The sequence below is a fragment of the Lepidochelys kempii genome, chromosome 17 (genome assembly GCF_965140285.1).
Source record: "Lepidochelys kempii isolate rLepKem1 chromosome 17, rLepKem1.hap1, whole genome shotgun sequence".
NCBI lineage: Eukaryota > Metazoa > Chordata > Testudines > Cheloniidae > Lepidochelys > Lepidochelys kempii.
Genome location: NC_136396.1, coordinates 17864985 through 17886744, shown reverse-complemented (window position 1 = coordinate 17886744; position 21760 = coordinate 17864985). Strand labels below are relative to the sequence as shown.

General features: G+C 41.3%; 2 protein-coding genes across 5 annotated transcripts; one reads left to right on the top strand and one right to left on the bottom strand.

Moving 5' to 3' along the window:
• Positions 1–1172: 1172 nt before the first annotated feature.
• DERL2 (derlin 2) lies at positions 1173–16802 on the bottom strand. Of its 4 annotated transcripts, none has more exons than XM_073316029.1 (7): positions 16687–16802; positions 14195–14260; positions 11465–11538; positions 10833–10926; positions 9553–9748; positions 7919–8009; positions 1173–1680 (listed from the first exon to the last, which is right to left on the bottom strand). In XM_073316029.1, exons 1-7 carry the CDS (start codon positions 16777–16779, stop codon positions 1575–1577), a joined length of 720 nt encoding a protein of 239 aa, XP_073172130.1. In that variant the 5' UTR covers positions 16780–16802; the 3' UTR covers positions 1173–1574. The 4 variants fall into 4 exon arrangements, with proteins under 4 accessions (XP_073172130.1, XP_073172131.1, XP_073172132.1 ...); XM_073316032.1 differs by lacking the exon at positions 1173–1680 and adding an exon at positions 2954–2997; XM_073316030.1 differs by lacking the exon at positions 11465–11538 and having other exon boundaries at positions 10833–10955.
• Positions 16803–17096: 294 nt separating this feature from the next.
• Positions 17097–20847, top strand: MIS12 (MIS12 kinetochore complex component). Its single transcript, XM_073315099.1, has 2 exons — positions 17097–17183; positions 18349–20847. The coding sequence occupies exon 2, from the start codon at positions 18387–18389 to the stop codon at positions 19020–19022; it is 636 nt and encodes a 211-aa protein (XP_073171200.1). The 5' UTR covers positions 17097–17183; positions 18349–18386; the 3' UTR covers positions 19023–20847.
• The last annotated feature ends 913 nt before the right edge of the window (positions 20848–21760 follow it).

Below are 21760 nucleotides of genomic sequence, written 5' to 3'. Positions count from 1 at the left end.
ACCAAGAGATTTCTGTAAGACTCAAATTCTTATTTTCAGTGATACCCTGCCATCTGTACCAGTTTCCTGTTATACTGAGATGAAGCTTTACTGGCAGTAACTGGCTGATGGAAGACCATGGAGAATCACTTGGTTGAGATATTTGAGGTCTACAACCCACCATCAGCCCCCACCAAAACATCAGAGTACACACACCGCACTCAATTTTTGAAATTCATGATTACTATGGATGGATACCTTCAGTGATCAGAAGTGGGATACGAAATCTCTCAGACAAGTCAGTAGATCAAATCCAATCCAGGTACGCTGGTCCATTCTGTGACAGCTGTTCAGCGGCCTATGTGAAATGAGTTGATGTCACTCCAATTCTTGTTGGCTAGATGTCCATATCACTCACAGCCCTCTCATTGGCAGTCTCTGCAGAGTTCAGGGACTGTACTTAGCACACAGCATTAATAACCCTCTTCTCTACAGGTCGTGGCTGAGGCATGTTGGTGAGGAAACCTAGAATTGTTGCCATGTCTCCAGGGCTGTCACTGGCACCTTTTATTAACACCAAAACACACAACAAGGACCTTTCATGTTTGCAGCAGGCATCTGTTAAACTTTCTCTAGCCTTCTCTTCTTTTCTACCATTTCCCTCAAATCAACAGATTATGCAAGAAGGTAACAAGCAGTCACAAGACATTTTATTTTATTCACTCACTATCTCAAAGCTATGCGTATCCCAGTCTAAGAGCTACTAGTCTAAATTATATGGGGAAATTTTCACAGCAGTCTGAATAATTTGCTGACCACTTTGGAAAAAAAAGAGCTAGATTTTTCAGAACTATCCATGCACATTTGCATTTGCTACTGCATGTATAAGCATGTCAGTGAGATTCATACCTGGCCATTTGCACACACGTAGTTCAAAATAATCTGGATCAAGATGTATTCTCAGCCTGCAAGGTAGGTTCATAATAGGGCTCGTACTGGAACTACAGCAATCTACTTTCATAGAATTAGCAAGGTAAAATTTGCACCATCCAAAATTAAAATCCTGTCTGACTCAAAAGAAAACAGGCTTGGAAATTTAGTGTATTTTGCTTCACATCAGCCTTCAACAACGAGAACAGGGAATCACTTTAAAAGATCTCACTCATCTGCTTTTTATCCAATGAGAAAAAAAGTAAAAGCCAAAGTTTTATTTTGTCCCTCAAAGTTTCCCATACAGTTTCCTGTATCAAATAACTTGGAAAAAAATGCCTTAGAAACATTTTTAAAAGAGTACACATGGTCTTGTTAACTGAAGTTAACAGGAAATGGTTTCCAGTTGGGTTGGTTGGTTTTTTTGGGCTCCACTAGATTATGCTTTCAGTACCAATGCAACAAAACCCCTGGTGTAGAGAGACACTGGTAGTCTCCTGGAAATGTCTTGGACTAGTTAGACTGCCACATCATAAAGTGCTTCTTGTATTCAGAACCATAAAGCTATAAAGTGTCCTTTCTGCAACAAGGAGTAAGAGAATTCCCAATATGGTACTTCAGTTTAGTTCCTTCCAGTTATGTCTGGGTATTGGCACAGCCATTTATTAGCCTCCGAGGCGCTGACCTTCACCCCATGCAAATCCTCCTGGTCGCTCTTCGGGCAGCGGATTGTAATTGGGATCATCTTCTGGTGTATCAAACATTGCTTTCCTAAAAAGCAGAAGTTATATGTAAATACACAGTTCACACTTGAGGCAAGCAGTCAATGTAACATTCTCACTACAAGATACAGTATGCAACAGTGTCAGTCATCTAAATCCAAGTCACATTTGTCCTCCAGTTGAAATCCAATCAGCTCATATGGGGCAGATCCTATGGTGCAAGCCCTTCAAAATTAAAAGTTTAAATAAGATGATCATAAAACACTCAAGTTCAAATATGCCTTACTCCTAACAACAGGGTTAGTGAAGTTGAATCGATGGCCTTGTCTACAGCAGCTACAGAAGCCACGTTAGCACATCTCCAGCAAAATATATCTAAACATACTTAAAAGAACAGCATTAACAGTTTTCTTAGCCAGCAGAGACATGACCCAACTTAAACCAATTTACAGGAACATGCTACAGACTAGGTGGGACCAAGATATTGGGTGAAGTATTTTAAAGACTACCAATGAGGCTGGAATCAAGTCCTTGATTTACCTCAAAAAACCTTCAGTATCCTTTCACTAACAGCCTCTATAAATATAGTTTGGTAACCTAGCTAACAGCACAGTTCAGCCACAGCAATTCTAGTCACTGAGCCATATTTTCATCTTTTGGCAAGAATCCTATAAAGAAAAAATGTAAAATTTTCTGACTAATGAGTCTAAGGCATGGTCTACATTACAGAGTAAGGTCAACGCAAGGCAGCTTACATCAACCTAATTATGTCAGTGTACACGCTACAGCCTTGCTCCCACCTATGTAAGTACCCTATTACACTGACATAACTCCACCTCCATGAGAGGTGAAGGGCCTGTGTCGGTGTAGTTAGGGCAATGCAGTATCCCTGTAGACACTGCATTACTATGATTGGCTGTTAGCTGGCATTCTTGTCAATTTCTCGGCCCCCACTGGCTGCCCTGAGGCTCCTGGATCCCTTGCCGGGAGGACGCAGAGCCTTGGGGGGCAGCCAGGCTCCCAACGGCGGGGAGCCAAGAGCCCAAGGGGTGAGGAGGGGGTGCCAGGCGGGGAGCTGTGTGTGGAGCGGAGAGCCCGGGATCACAGCCCTCCACACTGACCCTCTGATGTCAGTGGAAGCGCTCCTCATGAGGACGTGCATCACCAACAGAAGGAAGGTAGCGTGGACATGAACTGCAGTGGTTGTAAGTCGACCTAACATAGGTCAATTTAAGTTTATAGTGTAGACATGCCCTAGGATTCAGGTCACCAGGCAGAAAGATTTTAAAGCAATCCCAACATGCCTTCTTTTTGATCGGTGCTTGGAATCAACTTGAAGCTCTAAGGCTGCTTGCTGGTTTCCATGCTGGATAGGAAGGAGAGTAAGTATTAATCTAGGCAAACAAAAGACTAAGAAGGTTTGAGTACAATTAAATTATTTAACTTGCTAGTCAGCATGGGTGCTATGCTGTCAAATGAAAAGATGGACGATGAATAATTGTGAGGAAGGGAGCAGTAAGCATGTTGATTGGAGGAAAGAGCCTGACTTTCAGGTCTGATTTCCAGACATGATTCACTATTACAAAATGTTATTGCCCTAACAACTGGAAGACAGGAACTCCTAGTTCACTCTGTGCCAGGTGTTAAATCAGTTGCCGAGGGAACAGGTTTATGTGTAGTAGCTCTTTATACTCCTGAGATAAAAGCATCTCAGTCTTCCACACATTTTAGTTTGGTCAACTAACAATTTTATAGTTATCATTTACATTACTACCAAAATGGAGTGGTTACTTACCTTTAGTAACTATGGTTCTGAGTTACTGTTGTTGTCCATATGGATTCCACAACCCACCCTGCAACCCTGTTTTTTTGCCGTTCTCTTTATCTGGGATTCTGAGTTAGCAATGGAACTGAAGGATGGTTGTGGCTTCTTTGGGTGTGGACAAAAGGGCATGCATGGTATAAACACAAACCAATGGACACTGCTATTCAAAATATTCTAATTTCACACACACATGCACTTAGAGTGGGATCTACATGAACACCATATTCTAAGAACCACCATTGTTTCCTGGTTCTGAGGGGGCTACCAGAAAAAAAGCCACATTTATGTCAACCTCTAGTGTTCCTATGTGAAATACAGCAGAGAGTCTCTTGAAGTAACAGCTAATTATGAATTTGTCATTTAAAAACTGTCTTCCTTGCCACCTAGTTTCATGCTGACCAAGTCAGCCAAAGCCACAGTTAATTCTCACTACTGAAAATTATATAAACAGCACAACCGGATTGAAGGAATTTGAAGTAAAGATATATGCATGAATCTGAAACTGTCATGCTCAGTGGTTGAAGCAACAAGACTCAAGACAGGTAAGGAGAAACGTTGTATTTTTCATATGAGCTAACCTTAAAAACAGTTTCAAATTTCAGAGGCACCCTACTCTAAGCCAAGAACAGGCAGCTCAGGGAACAAGGACAAAAATAGGCTCCAAATTCATCTAAGCTACAGCTAAGCACAAAGGGGCATACTGTACTTGTTGGTCTGAGGGGGAACTAGTGAACAGGAAGTGGCAGCCAAAGAAAAGGAGTCTTCACATCAGTCATCTGCATGGAAACAGATGAGTGAACAGTACTGAGCAATGAAACAAGAGGACATGGAGGAAAAGAAGAAAAACATGAAGAGAATTCAAACTAGCCATAGGAAAAACAGGGCAAAACTCCCCCGTTAGCCAAAACATATGTTGGGCAGAGTATTATTACTAAGTGTTGGGAAGTTATGTGAACTGTATATTATACTCTCCTCACAATTCTGTTCACCCGTGTCAAGTATTCCGTAACACCTTGCATTAGCTGAAGTAAACTTTGGCTTAAGTAAATAGGAAAAATGTCAGTATCAGGACATGAGTGTGTTACCACAGAAACAGGTAGGGAGTTATTCTCCACAAGCCATTACTGGAATGTCCCAAAGGAAAAGGATAAGATATATGATTGTTCAAGCCTGATACCAACCTAGGTGCCTTCACGCCCCTTGGTACGTGAAATGCACATGTTCAGAACAATGACAAGGGACACACCATGGTACCAGAAAAATAAAATACAAAGATGATTGGTTAAATCTAGTTTCAGATTATGTACTCAATACCTATTACTTATAAACAGGTGGGTATAAAAATATAGCTTTAGGAGTGTAACTTTGGAAGCGCATCTTGTGTAAGCTGAATGTAACAATGCTGCATGAGATGGCTTCCCAGAGATTGGTATTGTGTTGAACCTTTTCCCTTTACTATATTATTATGGGATTACGGCAATAAATCTGACTGATATAGCTTATTTGGTCTCTTGAATATATTTCATAACAAACCAAAGTGTGGTCAAACAATTAACTATACAATTTATCAACATCCTACGGTTAGAGGAAGTCCTTTGGGAGAAGTATACAAACATAGAAAATCAGACAAAAATATATAGAGAATGAAGGGATTTCAATTTCATGGGTTCAACTGAAACATGAATAAATGATAAGCAATAGGCCACATGAAGTTGTCAAGAACAAATTATGCCAGAATAACCTAATTTCCTTTTTTGAATACAAAACAGGAAACAACAGACTAGGCAGCAGGTACTGCTAAAAAAGATCTGGGGGTTATAGTGGATCACAAATTGAACTAAGCCAAAGTGATGCAGTTGCAAAAAAACTAATATAATTCTGGGGCATATTAACAGGAGTATCATACGTAAGACAAGGGAAGTAATTGTTCCACTCTACTCAGCACTGGTGAGGCCTCAGCTGGAGTACTGTGTCCAGTTCTGGGTGCCACATTTTAAGAAAGATGTGGACAAACTGGAGAAAGTCAAGAGAAGAACAACAAAAACGATAAAAAGTTAAGAAAACCTGACATATGAGGAAAGGTTAAAAAACTGGGCATGTTTAGTCTTCAGAAAAGATAATGATGAGGGGCCTGATAACAGTCTTCAAATATGTTAAGGTCTGTTATAAAGAGGATGATTAATTGTCCTCCATAGTCACTGAAGGTACGACAAGAAGTAATGGGCTCAATCTGCAGGAAGGGAGATTTAGGGTAGATATCAAGAAAAACTTTCTAACTAGAAAAACAGCTAAACACTGGAATAGATTACCAAGGGAAGTTGTAGAATCCCCATCACTGGAGGTTTTTAAGAACAGGTTACACAAACACCTGTCAGAGATGGCCTAGGTATACCTGGTCCTGAGTCAGCGCAGAGGGATGGACTAGAGGACCTCTTGAGATCCCTTCCAGCCATACATGTCTCTTATTATTTAGAATTAAATTACTGTAGGGTGGCACTATAGACTACTTGGAAGCAGGGAAGTTGTAGTGCATGTAAATGAAGAATGATGGGATAGAATAATTATAGCTTCCAATTAGCTTTATTAAAAGATGTAAGGATGAATTTCTTACAGCTAACATTTAAAAAGCAGTATTTGGAGAAGAAATAATAGGTCACTGTAGTAGTAAATATTTCTTCATATCTATGGAGAGCTGTGCAAACATTAGCTGATCTTCATAATATATCAGAGATAGACAAGTGTCTCCATTTCACAGTTGAAAGGCTAAGGTACAGAGAGGTTGACTTGTTAAAAATCAACAGAAAAGTCTGTAGCTGAGTCAGAATTACAATTCAGGATTTCCCAATTCCCGAAATCATACTTAATCCTGTAGATTATGCTGCCAATCAAACCAGTTTAAGAGATTTCACCTCTGTGCATATCTGTTTACCAAGTGCCCAAAATCTACCAAGTAATTTACAAACAAAGAATTAGACTGGATATAAAAAATTATACCCAAGATCAAAACTTGAGCAAAGAAAGTGAGAGTAAATTTAGCTTTCAGTCTTTGGCAGTAGTATAAAAGTTTGTGCTGTTATGTAAGGCAAACACTGGCTGACTCTAAAATAGCTAAAGGAATTATATGATTATATGTTCACAAAAGGAATGACAGGACACTCAGAAATATTTTCAAAAGGGAGGATGGAAAATACCGAGTTGAAGACAAGACTACAGCAGACACATTTAAGAAGATTGCTATGTCTGAACATTCACAAATTCAGGACATGACAGGATTCATAACCAGTCTTCTGAACAAAGCGACAACGAAAGAAACTCAAGTAGTCCCAAAATATTGGTGATCAGATACTAGACTGGACCTTAAGTGAAGCCCTGTGGATAAAATCATAGAACAAGAACTGTCCCTCACTTGGTCCACAGGCATCCACTCTACCAGGTGAGCCAAAGGGAACCTTCCAATAGCTGATAGTTTAGACCACATCTGTATGCGGGGGAACTGACCAGCATAGCTATAACTATTGCTGAATAACTATTCCATTATAGCTATTCCAGTATGGTTTATCCTGCAATAACTCCTTTGTGAGAGCATCTATTCTGGAATAAGTGATTTTATTCCAAAATAATTACTCAGCTATCAAAGCAAAGTAATTATTCCAGAATAAAAATCGCTTTTATTCCAGAAGAGTGTCCACATGGGGGACTTATTCTCAACAGCTATGCCAGTCCATTTTCCCATGTACACAAGGCCTTACTTGTTTAAAATATCAGGCTTAGAATATCCTGACTCCCCGGAAATCAAATCTAGACAGGATCATCTCAGCACTACAACATTCTGAAGGCAAGAATGCCAGGCAGTTTGAGGTTTTAAAAGCTGAGGTCTTGTCTGCTCTACACAGAGAATTTTCAAGATGTTTAGCCCGACCTTCAGGAAAGTTCCCCATATCCATTCTAGTGTGCAGTGTTCCAGTTGGTTACTATTCTCTGCCTAAGAGGTGAAAGAATATGAATGGCACTGTGTGAACAGCACATGATCACAAAACACACGATAGACTCTTTTGGATGGTGGGGAGGGAAGGGGGTATCTACCCAAGTGTAAAATATTAGCCACGTTAAGCTTCTCACTCATTTTGTGTATTTTACACTCTGAACTCATACTGACACCCTGTCCTAAAATGGGTTTCTTTTAACAGATTCAGATATATTTGGTGCATAGTTAGCATAGGAGTTCTTGGATCTTTTCAGAAGTTAGACCAGGTCTTAAGAGTGTCTCTTGGATCCTCTCCCACTCTGGTAACTGTAACACCCATATGACAACTACAGCAACTAAGTAAATGGAACAGTATGATGAATTCAGTGCTATTTATCTCAAATTTCCAAATTCACTTGTATTTGAATTAGTTTAAAAAAAAAACATTGCGTACAAACACATTTGTCCATGTGCTACAAACTGGAAGGTAACACTTACAAAAGAGATGGTGTTTTCAGAAGCCGTCCACCACCAGGCTGATTAGGAAAGATATCCTCTAAGAAAAAATATATGTGTCCAACTGCGATCCCTAGAATCAATAAAAAAGAAAGCTGAAATTGAACTGGTGACTTTCAATATTGCCATTATACCACCTTTAAAATGTTTCAATAGATTTTTCATAAAATAAAAAAAAAAGACAAACTGTGTGTTTGATGCCCTTTATAAATAGCATGATGTTAAAAGGAAGTAGCATGTTACTATATACTGCAGTATAAAACTCACTGCCATATAAAACACTAGAATTAAGGGCCATACTAGAAGAGATCTATAGCATCATGAGTCATATAAATATAAGAAAAAGTCTGTCACAACCGTCTAAACAATTTCATGGTATGGTTTCATTTGTACTGACAAAAATGTCAGAATACAAGCTGCCTTACACAATTAAGTCTCACGCCCACAGTCAGCCATGTATATCTGGCTCTCTCCAAGTAATGCAGAAGCAAAACACTACACTACTTGGAGACATTACAACACAAGAGTAAGCCACCATGTACAAGAACAATGAAAACTGGTAGAACACAGTACCCTGTACATCAGACCATGTAAACAATTAGGTCACAACAAAAAATAATCAAGTGGCCTCCTTGCTGCTTTTACATTTTTTTCCCCCTATATGAAAGAGGTTAATAGAAACACTACCAGTGGAATAAGATGACTCCTTTAGTTAAAGGTTTGTCACCTTAATCCCTCAGAGTATAAAACTCACTATTTAGCTAAGGTCCCATTTCAGAACAAAAAACTTTTTCAGAAGTCTTTAATGTAGAACACTGTTTCCTCTTCCAAAAGAAATAAAGAATGTATCAGATAATAAGTTGTTCAAAGCACTTTGGAAAACAAGTCTTTTAAAAAAAAGCTGAAATATCAGAAATACCAAAGTTACAAATACTTGTCAGATGTGTACCAAGATAAACTGAGCAAGACAGGTAGAGGTGGCCTTTGGAACAGGGTTATGCAGTAAGACCTCTCAGATCCCACAAAGAGTATTGGATCTGTTACAATCACTCATGAAATAAGCCAATCCCAGACCATTGCTCCAGCTCTGAAGACTTCCCCAACCCAGTTTCTTCTCTAAAAGGGTGGCCTGCTTTCTGCTCAGCTGTGTTCAGTGAGCACTTCTGGATCTGAGGTAATTCCAAAAATCCTTGTCCTGGCAATCACAGCACTTTCTTTTGAAATACCAGTGGGGCCAGTACAAAGAATTATTGATGTGTGTGGAAACTAAAGATTCCCAATGCACACACCTGATTAGAAGAAGTGACTCTCAGAGGAGCAGCATAGAGAGGGAACTGCTCATGAGACAGAAAAGTTTGAGAGATCCATCACCTACACCATCCAGGCTAATCCTGAAACCATAACCAACCCTGTCACTGGAAGCTTATGGATATCTACTTACCTCTCTAGTAGTGCATTAAAGCACTAATATGGCCATAAAGAGCCAACATGGCCTGATAATCCCTTTCTCTTTGCAGGAAGAGGTACTAAGCAGGTGGAGAAGAGACTTTACCTACCAGTAGTTTATGACGGAGTGCCCAAAAAGTCTAAGGATTTCATTTTTAATAGCTTCTTACCCAAAAGATCCACAATGATGGAGTTCCCCAATAGCAATGAAAAGCCCATGAGCACCCAGGGTAGAAATGGGGCCTGGAAGATGAGAAGACCAAAAAAGTTCATACGGACGTAGGGATTCCTGCGGCTCCACACATACACGAGCATTATTGTAAAGGCCTGACCCAAGAAAACCAAGTTCACAAACAAGCCAAAAAGCTGACACAAATAGTTAAAGAAAATATCAGTGCACGTATAAAATATCAACTTGTAGAAAATTAAAATATGAATACTGGGGCGAGAGGAACCTATGGGCTGCAGAAAAAAATCATTTTGGAGGCCACTCATGGCATCAACAAAAACAGACATACCTGACCTTTGATTCTATGGTTTTCCAAACAAACTTAAATATTTCCTCAGTCAAACCAGACACCTATAGTTTAATCCCCCTTAAATACTCCATGCTGCAAATACACTATGAGGGGTTTATTATTACAGAAGCTATTTTACACACAGCATCTATATTGTGTGGGGAGGGGGTGGAGGGGTAAATTCACCAGGAGAACAACATTTCCTTCAATCCTCACGATAATACTTGTACAGTTAAATAGCATCTTTCAATCTAGAATCTCATCTTTATAGCCTTAACTCAAATATTAAAGTGCAAAAGATCAATTCCACATTTAATAGTGTGGAAGTATAACATTGTATAAGTATAACGTTGTATAAGGGGACATGCTGGATACATTGTATACGAGAGGGCATGCCAAAACATGTTACAAAGTATCTGAGGGAGCACACGTAGGGACAGTTAGCTTTTGAATGGAGAAGCAATTATGATAGAGCCAGCACGTCTAAGAAGCAGGCATCAGAATGGAAGGTGTGAAAGGCAATTAGTTAAGTTAACTGGAAGCTGTTAAAGGAGATTGTTAAGGGTGGCAGGTAATTGAAGATACGTGACTGGTCTCAGGGATCTCGAAGGGTGGTGACTAAAATCTTTTTCTTCTTTTGTCTGTAACTTCTCTGTAACTTGTTCTCCAAAAAACTGTATAAATTAAAAGACACAAGCCCCACTCGAGGGGGGGCTCACTTCTAAATGTATTAGCAGAGCAGCTTTGCTAATAAAACAGAGTGGTCTGATAAATTGTGAGTGAGTCAAACTTTGACAATAGTAACCACAAGATCTGGAAAGTTTTGAAGCCCACTTAAAATAGAGTCATTCTGACCTCACTATACTTTCAAAGCACAGGGTTTGTGTTCTCCGTGTTAATGGTAGCTGTATTAAAACAGTAAAAAAGGATACAGTCATTAACAGTCCACCAAAAAGGAACATAAATACGAAGTCTGCTGTCCGACCTCGGAAAGACCCCTCCTCAAGCATTCGGCAGTAACGATATCTGAAGGTGTAGGTCAGGAAAGTCTGATACTAAGCACATTCAGCAGAAAGATGAAAAAAATCAAACAGCTTTTTACATACCTTCATATAGGTTTTATATGTAGAATTCCCCAACATCCTTCACAATCGAAGGATTTTTATAGTAGATTACCAAGCAAGTATTGAAATTGAATGAAGTGAATTTGATGGTCTCAGTCCAGTTCCGAGTTAATGGACAAATATTCACACCACAGAAAAAATACCTGCCCGATTAGCAGTCTTATTGGCTATTTTAGTAGAAAAGTCCGGTACTACAGAATGAATTCTCACTCCTAGTACTGTTCATTCCAAATCAAGATTGAAACAATGAAAGCTCACTGAAAAAGAATTACTGAATTAGATATTTAGGGTGAAATCCTGGCTCTACTGAAGTCAGTGGCGCAGAACTCCCACTGAGTTCAGAATGTGGTGCAGAACTGGACCCTCATTCAGTGTGGACACTGACACACAGCAAAGTTTTGCATTCCAAAGAGGTGAGATACACTTTTTATAAAGGATACAAAAAAATCATATTAAATAAAAAATTAAATCCAACTGGCCCAAAGAATAAGTAATTTGTAATCAACCTCCATACCTGTCAGAATAAGACGAAAACAGATAAGACAACTTAAATATAAATGGTAGCCATCTCAAGTATTTCTCTACACAGAGAATACAGAAAGAAGTTTCTGTTTAATCCACACAAGCTAAAAGAACTTTATGAACATGGTTTTTGAACATTGTAATAGCGAATATAATGATCTTTTTCAATAGTCTAAGACTCTAAAATTCAGTAAACCTTATTACTTTGCATTAAAGACTTGGGAATACATTGCTATACCCAAATTTTCCAAGTAAACAACGGCATATTTAAAAGCAAAGTATACTATAACAAATATATTTTGTTCATCCTGGCAGCAGTTTAGTTTTAATTATATGCAATACTTAATAGTATATTAGTAAATATACGGTAACATATTTTATAAAAATAGGAAAGTCTTGGTCTTATAAAACTTCATGACAGCGCTTCCTTTTGCAAACAATTCTTTGCAGAGAAGAAAATTGAAACACTAAATTTTGTATAATTACTGGGTTTGCAGAATAGGTCAGTGATGCATCTTCAGTTCTACCATATCAAAATTCCTCTCCACAATGAAATACAGACTTGGATTGAAGCAAGATTAGTTCATCTTTAGGAAAGCTAAAGCAATGTTTACCCGAAGTAAAATGTGTGCTCAGATAGAATTCAAAAAAATTAATCTGTCAGAGGTCAGTATGATCACTTAGAAACATAATTCTGCATGAAGTAGGAGTAAGGACAGCTTGTCAGTTTGACAATTCAGCTGTATTTCAGAACCAACAAGCTTTCATTGTAAGCAATTTTTTAGCTTTGTTATTGTGTTAACAGCTGAGCTGAATCAGTCAGACACATCCTGGCACCCTGAAACAATCTTTCAGAAGAATCCTTAGTGTGATACGAGGTGTTGCTCCTTCGGATGCCTGCTCACTTGAGAAGAGCTGGCAGGCAGAAAGAGTGACTAAGCACTTGGCAATCTAATTTTTAATCCATGTGAAGACTGCCCAAAATTTTATCAAGTTTATTTGACTTTTAACACTGCTTTAGTGTGAGCACTCTGTGTAATATGACAATACTACCTAGAGTACTGCATCTGAAATTATGTCCCCAAAACAAGACAGCAGAGCACCATCACCCAAAACATACACACTGCAAAACAGAAGGAAATTACTCTGCAAGTTAGACTGAAAATATGTAAAAAGAAAGATTACTCCTGGGGAAATTCTGCACCACTGCACATGCGCAGAATTGATGTCCCCTGCAGATTTCTTTGCTTCCCTGCAGTAAAATGACTTTCTGACAGGGAAGCAAAGGGAAGCCACAAGAGCGGTCATGCGACCCTCCCCAACAGTACGTTTCAGGTGCCCAGGGCAGCCAGCAGAGAAGTAAATCACTGTGGGGCAGGAGGCAGGACTGGGGAAAACCTGGTTGGTGGCTCCTATCCTGCACCAGGCTCAGCTGCTAGTCCCGGCTGGGTTGGGTAGGACAGGACTTCCTCTCCCCCAGCACGGCATCCGGGGCCGGGTCAGACCAACCCCCAGATTTCTCCCCTGGCTGCAGGAAGCTCTGCAAACTCCCGACACAGACACTTCCTGCACCCATTGCTCCTCAGCTGCAGGGGGAGGGATTCCTGTACAGGGAGCTGCTCCCCCCTCCACCCAACCCCAGTGCATCCAGACCCCCTCATACCCAGACCCTCCCGCCAAGTCTCACTCGCCCCCCTGCACTCTGAACCCCTCCCCTCAATGAGCCCCACTCCCACTGCACTTGGACCACCAAGATGACCCACATGCAACCAGGATCCCCACCCACCAAGCCCCAACCACCTACACCTGAATCCCCATCCCACTGAGCCCCACTCCCCCACCATCTGAGCTCCCCACTTACCCCCCACATCTAGACCCCCGACAACCTCTATCCCCCCACACCCAGACCCCCCACTGTTGATCCCCAACCACCTTCACCTGGACCCCCCTGCAGAGTCCCATTACTATTGTACCCAGAGCCCCCCAACAAGCCCCTGTGCATCCAGATCCCCTCCACGCCCGGATCTCCCACTGAGCTGCCCGCACCCAGATTGCCCCACCCAGAACCTTCTCAACCCACACCTGGATCCCCCCACACTTGGATCCTGCCTTGCTGAGCCTGCCTGCCCACAACGAGGGGCAAGGCCCTAAGGTATTTCTGGGGGCAGGCTGGGTCCTTGTGCTGTGTCATTGCTGGGTGCAGCCTCACCAATGAGTCCGTGTCCCAGCGGGGAGCTGCACAGTGATCTCCCACCTCTGCGCAACCCAGTGGCCTGTGCTCCCCAATGCCATGCAGGAGCCTTCATATTTATTTCACAAATAAAATTTGCAGAATTTTGCAGAATTTTAAAATATTGAGCGCAGAATTTTAATTTTTTTGGAGGAGAATGCCCTAAGGAGTAAAAGATAGCTCCACAAATGTGTGTGTAAGCAAATACAGTTTCTTAGCTACTGTTCGAACAATGTGAACTATCAAAGCAATGAGTTTTTACCACTACTTACCTTCACCTGAATGTTATTAGAAACCTTGCAGAGGAAAAAAAGATATTCCAATATACTCAATGTGCAGTTGTGAAAAACAAATGTGTTGCAAGCTTAATAATTTTCTTACAAGGATGACACATTTAACATTCAGAAAAAATACTTACTTGAAAGTGTTTAAATATTAATTCAGGGTTAAAATACAGTTGAAATGGTGTGATTAGTTCTAATTGCTGAAATACAAGAGAAAATATGTGACAGGATCAATCCATTAAAGTCCACTTCATTTACTGTAGAGACACAAATAACCTGTCATTGGTACATTAATATCTCATGTTCTCTTATTTTAAAAATTATGTGCAAAGCCTAAATTCAGCCAACATATACAACCCTATGTTCCTTTTACAGTCATGCCTGCCCTCTTCCTCTGCCTCCCCCATTTTGTCCTGTGCCTACCTATCACACCTTAGTCCTGTTTAGATTTCAAGCTCTTTGGTTTAGTGGCTATCTTCCATTTTATGTTTGTAAAGTACAAAAGACAGCGAGGCTTTGGTCCAGAGATCTGGATTTGGCTCATTTCACATCTGAAAAAGTTTTATTTCGTATGCAGGGCTCTGCAGAGTCATGAAACAGAATAGTCTGGATGGGGCCTCTGAGCACTACTATGACTATATCATTATTCATTATATAAGGCAATAATTAATAATCTTTCTGCTTTAAGGAATGTCAACATCTTATATTTTTTCCACCGTATAAAAGCATATTCCCCCCTTTACTCTGAGAAATAACTACTGGACGCTCACCCTAGTTTCACTGAAAACCACTGAGTTTTCAGAAGAATTTCTTGGCAAAGTTTTTCCTTCTCAACACTCCTTTCAGAATAATAGCTGTTTCACAGCCTTCCCAGGACACAAAAACTTCTTCAAAGACTACATCCAACATATATGTACGGTGCCACTAATGATATGTTTATGTTGCACATTATGCATATGTGTCTAGAACATAAGAACGGCCACACTGGGTCTAACCAAGGGTCCATCTAGCCCAGTCTCCTGTCTTCAGTGGCCAACGGCAGGTGCCTCAGAAGGAATGAACAGAACAGGTAATCATCAAGTGATCCAACCCCTGTCGCCCATTGCCAGCTTCTGGCAAACAGAGGCTAGGGACACCATCCCTGCCATCTTGGCTAATAGCCATCGATGGCCCTATCCTCCATGAATTTATCTACTTTTATGTACCCCAAGAGCTCAGGTGGCTTCAAAAAGTGATATTACATTATATTTTTTTAACTGACATGTTAATCTTAAATGAGCATGTTTTTAGATTATTTGTGTCCAGTCACTTGAATGTTGAATTTGATTTAGTTGGGGACCGGTCCTGCTTTGAGCAGGCGGTTGGACTAGATGACGACCTGAGGTCCCTTCCAACCCTGATATTTTAGGATTCTATGAATGTGGGAAACATTAGCAACCAGCAACCAATTTTTCATGTATTTGCTTGGGCATCACTTTAGCAGCTGCCATTACTATAATAACCATTTTATGAAAGGGCTCTGTCATATTTTCCACACTTCTCCAACGGCTTCATTAATAAGAAATTTTATAACTCTAGCAAAATGCCAGGAATGGATGGGACACCATTGTGCTGGGTGCTTAACGATTCTGCAGAGGCACAGAACAACAGTGAAACACTCTACACCTCACAGTACAGTGGCTCTGTATTATAGCTACCAGAGAATGAGTCTCGGAGAACGGTCTAATCCACTCCCCCCCCCCCTCAAAAAAACCACATACACAGTATCTCATGTGGGTACCTGATTCCTTTTCAGTCCCTGTCCTTATCTGTGGTGTAACTGTTAAATGTCTTGCTACCCTCACCCATTTCAGTGCTGGTGGGTTTGATTTTGTTTGCGCATTCAGCACAGGCTCCATGTACACCTCCGGAGACTCCTACAAAAGTGGTTCTCAATTAGGGGCATATGTACCCCTGGGGAGTATGCAGAGATCTTCCAGGGGGTACATCAATTCATCTAGATATTTGCCTAGTTTTACACCAGGCTACATAAAAAGTACAATAGAAGTAGTACAACGTAAATGTCATAAAGACAACATGAGAAAGTCAGCCTTTTTTCTGTGGTAGTGTGCAGTGACATTTTTGTATTTTTATGTCTGATTTTGTAAGCAAGTAGCTTAAGTGAAGAGAAACTTGGAGGTATGCAAGACAAATCAGAGTACGGAAAGGAGTACAACAGTCTGGAAAGGGGGAGCACCACGGTCCTCTGGGATAAGGGAGTGACAGAACCACCCGGTCCCAATCCAGTAGGCAACGTAACGCCCAGTCTGCAGGGTCGTTTCAACCAGGATCGCTGTTCGGCGTCTCCGCAATGGACCGACCCAGCCGCCCGGATTCAGAACCGGCAGAAACGCGATAGGGCGGGAGGGGCAGGGGAGAGCGAGGCCAGACTCGGAGACCAAACCGGAACCGAGCCTGCCCCTTGCTCCGCTCGGCCACGCCTCACAAGCGCGGGCGAACCAGGACGTAGCCCTCCTCCCTCCCCCCAGGGGCGGGCGCTCCAGCTCACAGACAGCGAAGGGGGAAGAATGAGGCTGCCGGCCCTGCCCTCGGGCCCACCCCGCCGTCCCGCACCCTCCTGGCTCACCACGGCGGCGGTGGTGAGGACGCAGGCGGTGGTGTAGGCCCGGGTAACGGGCGGCACCTGCAGGTACTCCTGCCGGAAGGTCTGGTACGCCATCTTACGGCTCCACTTCCGCTTCCGCCTGCGCGACGGCTCACCTCATTTCCCGCCCCGCCCCGCCCCGCCCGCTACACAACCAATCGGCGCTGCCGCCCGGCATCCAAAGCCAGCCAATCCTTCGCTTTCTTTTATCTCAGCGATTTGAAGCGGAAAAAGCGCTTCTTCACGGACGCTCCCGCGTCCCTTGTCAGACGTGCTTTGTGATTGGGCGGGGTATTTTCTCCCCACCCCCAGCGCTCCGATTGGTTTGGGAGGTGGGAGTCGAGAGCGCGGGCGCGGCTGGAGGCGCTGAGTGGTGGCGCTCCTCCCGGGGGCGGGGCTTCGAATGAGGCGGGAAGCGGCGGCTGGGATCGCGGGGTCCGCGCGGGTCCTGGGGTAGCTCGAGAGCCGCCGTCCGCCCGGTGAGAGGCCAGGGGGCGCGGACGGGGAGGCTTCCCCACGCCTGCGGCCCCCTCTCGCTTGGGAGCCGAGCCAAAGGGCTCGGGAGCCGGGGCTCAGGCGACGGTTCCTGCCGCGGCCTGAGGGCCCAAGCAGCCCCCACCCCTTGGGCCTGGGGAGTGGTCGGGCCGTGGGGATAGAGCACCAGAGGGGGCTCGGTGCTGTTTCGACTGGGATCTAGGGCACGTCATTCCCCTTCCCCGTGCCTCAGTTTCCCCATGTGTACAAGGGGGCTAGAGATCCTGACCTGCTTTGTAAAGCGCTTTGAGATCTGCTGAGGAAAAGCTCTCTATGAGAGCTGCCTGCTGCTGTCTTCTCTTGCCCTGTGTTGAATTTTCTGAGAGCCTAATGCTGTGGCTAATTATCTAGGGGGGAATCTCCCCTCCCCCTTAAGTATGACCGATGTCAGGCACTTAAAAACCTTCCCAAGGTGTCGGTCTGGTCCTTGGTCTGATTTGAAAAGGCTTGTGGACAGTAGGGGTCTGTGACTGTTAGTGGGATAGAGGCTGGTACACTGCTTAAAGGCGGAGCTCATCCTATTATAATGGACTACCTGGGGTCTTGGTCCTACCCTGTCAACACAAATGCCTGAGAAGACTTCTGTTGGAACACTTACAGCACAAAGCCTTCACCTCCAGTGTGACAGGGAAACAGCTTTTATATACAGTGTGACAGTTGTATTGACAATCATGTCTGCAGGGCTTTTCCAAACAGTTCCGATACTGACATATTTATCTATAGCACAATGTAATATGTTCAGAGAGGTCTACAGCTGTTGACACAACACATCACTTGTGCATTCAAACACTACAAAAGGAGCTTCCATTTACATTCTACAGAATCCCTCCTCACAGCCAATGATAGAATTTTGATTTTAATATAAGGTTCTAGTCATGGTTAGCACTGGTAATAGAATAGGATGTAGTTTCCTCTGAGCCAAAGACTGGCAAATTATGTCATGCTGGGCAGAGACAGGACTAGATTAAAAACCAAATTCTTTAAATTCCCCTAAATTTGAAACTTGAACTTTGTTCTTCATAAGTGAGGTTAATGCTGTAATATACTGCTAATACAACTCACCCTTTCCAAAATACAGATTTGTACTTATGTTCCTTTTTTCCTTTACAGATTTCCACGCTGTCTATGGTTGGTTTCTTTTAGCCAAGATGTCAGTGAATCCTATGGCATATGAAGCCCAGTTCTTTGGTTTTACCCCTCAAACATGTATGCTTAGGGTCTACATTGCATTTCAAGACTACTTGTTTGAAATGATGCTGGTTGTGGAAAGAGTCATTCTGAAGAAACTAGAGGGCTTTCCTGACTCTAAGATCAGTCCATTCCAAATCCGTAAGAGCACAGAGAAATTTCTTCTCTTCATGAAGGAGCGCTTTGATCACCTCTTCAGCAAAATGGAACAAATGCTTTTGCAGTTGGTGTTAAACATCCCTAAAAATGTTTTACTTCCTGAAGACAAGGTCCACGAGCAGTACCCCTATAGTAAGGAACAATTTCAAACTCTTCAAGGTGAAATTGATCAGCTACAGAAACAATACAAGGTTGAAGTGTCTGCTGGACAGGCCCTTTTAGCAGAATTAGAAGAACAGAAAATGGTTCAGGCAGAGCTTGAGAAGACCCTCCAGTGGTTTGATGGGCTTGAGAACATATGCAGAGAGCACGGGACTAGCAATTTAAAAGAAAGCTTTGCATTCTTGACACAAACTTCTAAGAAACTGCAAGATATACTAAAGGAAGTTGAAAAGAAAAACAAAAGATTGCAAAAAAGTAATCTCCATGTAGTGTAAAGGAAGTACTGAAAGGGCAGCAGAGAAACCAATAAGACAGTACTTGTGTTACAATACATTTTTTGAGATCTCTCCAGAAGCATTTGTATATAAGGTTTTGGGGGGGTTTGCCCCCTCTTCCTTGCCATACCAGTTTTTGACTGAAAGCTGGTGAGTGCAATATTCTGGCAAACCATCATTTTCCCCTCCTGAATTCGATATATACTGCTTAGACATTTCTTTAAATAGATAAACATACCCCCCAAGAGTGTCTAAATGAGTTGTCTAAATGGTAGAAGTGCAGATGCAAAATAAGTGTAATGAAGACTTCAGTTCTCTGCATAATTCATTTAAGCTACCTTAGTAGATAGGAAGCTTTTTCTTTAAGGGTAAGATGCTTCTAACATTAAACTATTTTTTTGGAAGTCAAGACTTGTCAGTATTGAAATGTTCCATTTAGAAATGTAAGAATGTGACATCATAGTAAAACTTAGGCCTTGAGGAGAAATATATTTAATAAATTTTGGAGTTGGAATTAATCTAGACAACGGTGAGTGGTTTCTAAAACGGAGGGGTAAGTTATTACTTCCAGTATTTAAAAAAAAGAAGAAAAAGTTTGATATTCTGAAGGCGTTAACAAAGACAGGACAGAGGGCCTGGATCTTTTCTGTTTCTAGTGGGAGCATTTCACAAATATTAATCAGTAGTCATACCAATTTTGCAAATGGATAGAGTTAGTTTTGCTTTGAGCAAGAGGCACACACTGTACAGCGCTGTGTGTGATAAGGGACAGATATGAGCTACAGTGGAATAACTCAGACTCTGGACTGCTTTGAAAGTTTTCTTGCACCATAGCATATATCGTAGTGTCAGCACAGCATTATACATTGTGCAACTCTTGCTAAAAGCAAAAAACTTAATTTGCCCATGTATACAATGGGTATATTCACCAACCTTACATGGGTGTTGTGAGGACTGATTAATATTTATGAAGTCCTTTGAGGTCCTTGAATTAAGCTTACTTTATATGGACTTGTTCCACAATCCATCAAAGTAAATATGAATCTTTCCATTGACTTCAGTGGCTTTTGGATCAGCCCTTATGTCCATATTAGTATAGTAAAAAGAAGCTTAACTTTTACAGGGGCAAAACTTCCTTACTTTTTAAAAGATACTTGCTTGAAAGATGTTAAACTTCTGTATAACTTGAGAGCCACTTAAATAAAAATGATACATAAAGTGACAAAATTATTTTTTCAATGCATTCTGAAACTATACGTTCTATGAAATTTGTCAAATACCTGAAGATTCTGGATCAGCTCAATATGCTCAAAGAACAGGTCAACAAATTTCAAGTGTCCACTGATTTTGGGTGCCTAGTGTGACATTTTGTGACTCACCTTGGGCACCCGAAGTCAGTGTCCACATCTGAAAGTTTGGCCAAAGACGTTAATTTTTAATGTTTAACACTAGTCTTTGCGTGAACTAACATGCATTTAATAACGCCTAAAGATTTTCTAATGGAAATCATTCTGAAGTATTATTTAGAGACTCATTTTGTATGTATCACTTAAAACAGTGTTTATTTTTCTACATTTTTTGATCAGTAAAATCTAAGTGTTTATTTCCCCACCACTCATTCTTATATTTAGTAAGCTTCTGTGCTACTGTATGGCTCCAGCTAAAACTATAGTTAGAGGATTAGGAACAGATGCTGAATAAGAAGATTAATTTTTAAGATGCAGCTTAGCCTGTCTTTTATAAATAAATAGTTGTGTTTAACTTTTTCATCCCCCAAATCGCAAAGGCTGTTGCCCATACTTTGAACTAAACTCTTTTATGAAAAGTCATTTGTCTGTCACTTTGTAGAACTTGCATCCTTTTACCATATTCTTCTATTAAGAGTGTGATTTAAGTGAAAAGTAAATAAACATTCCAGTAACGTGTAAGATAGTGTGATGCATTTTTCGGTTACTGCGCTAGAAAAATCTCATTCAAAAATCTTCATTGCTAATGCGATTTTTTTCTGCAATATGACAACAACAAGTCTGTGGATATTGTTTTGTCAGACAGCCACAAGGGAGTTTAGTTTTCATTCTGAACAACAGGGAATATTAATTGGAAATCTACCTCAGGACAAAAAAATTAAATTGGTAATTTAAATGTAAAATGAAGTAAACATTTGGATGTCAATAGTAAGAGTACAGTAATACAGACATTTGGCAAGGCAGGGGATGAAGAATACAGATGCCATCTTTTCTTCAGAGTACAATTAAGAGCTCCTGTCTGAGCCTGACAAATCTACTGTGTTCTTATTTAAATAGGTCAATAAAAAAAGAGCTATAGCACAGGAATTATGTTGATTTTTTTATAGTAAGCAATAAAAAGAAACTCCATGTGGGGACAGGGAGTGGTAGGTGAAGACACACCCCCTCCCCCGATGATACTGATAGTGTTTATCATTCATTGCTAGTGATGTCAGCATTTCCCCAAGGAGTGGATCCTTCCTTAAATATCCCATGGACTAAGGAGGGATTACTTTTAAAACAACAAAAAAGGATGATGTTTTGAATAATATTATAATGATGATGAATAGTGCTGAGGATAGGGACTGGCTTGGGATAAAATGGGTACCTGTGTAGACTCTATAATGGTGGATTTTAAATCTATTCACCACATACATATTCTCCAAGCTGGATAACAAAAGCAAAACACTCTCATTTTAACTGCACTTTACTATGATTTTAAGATCACGAACA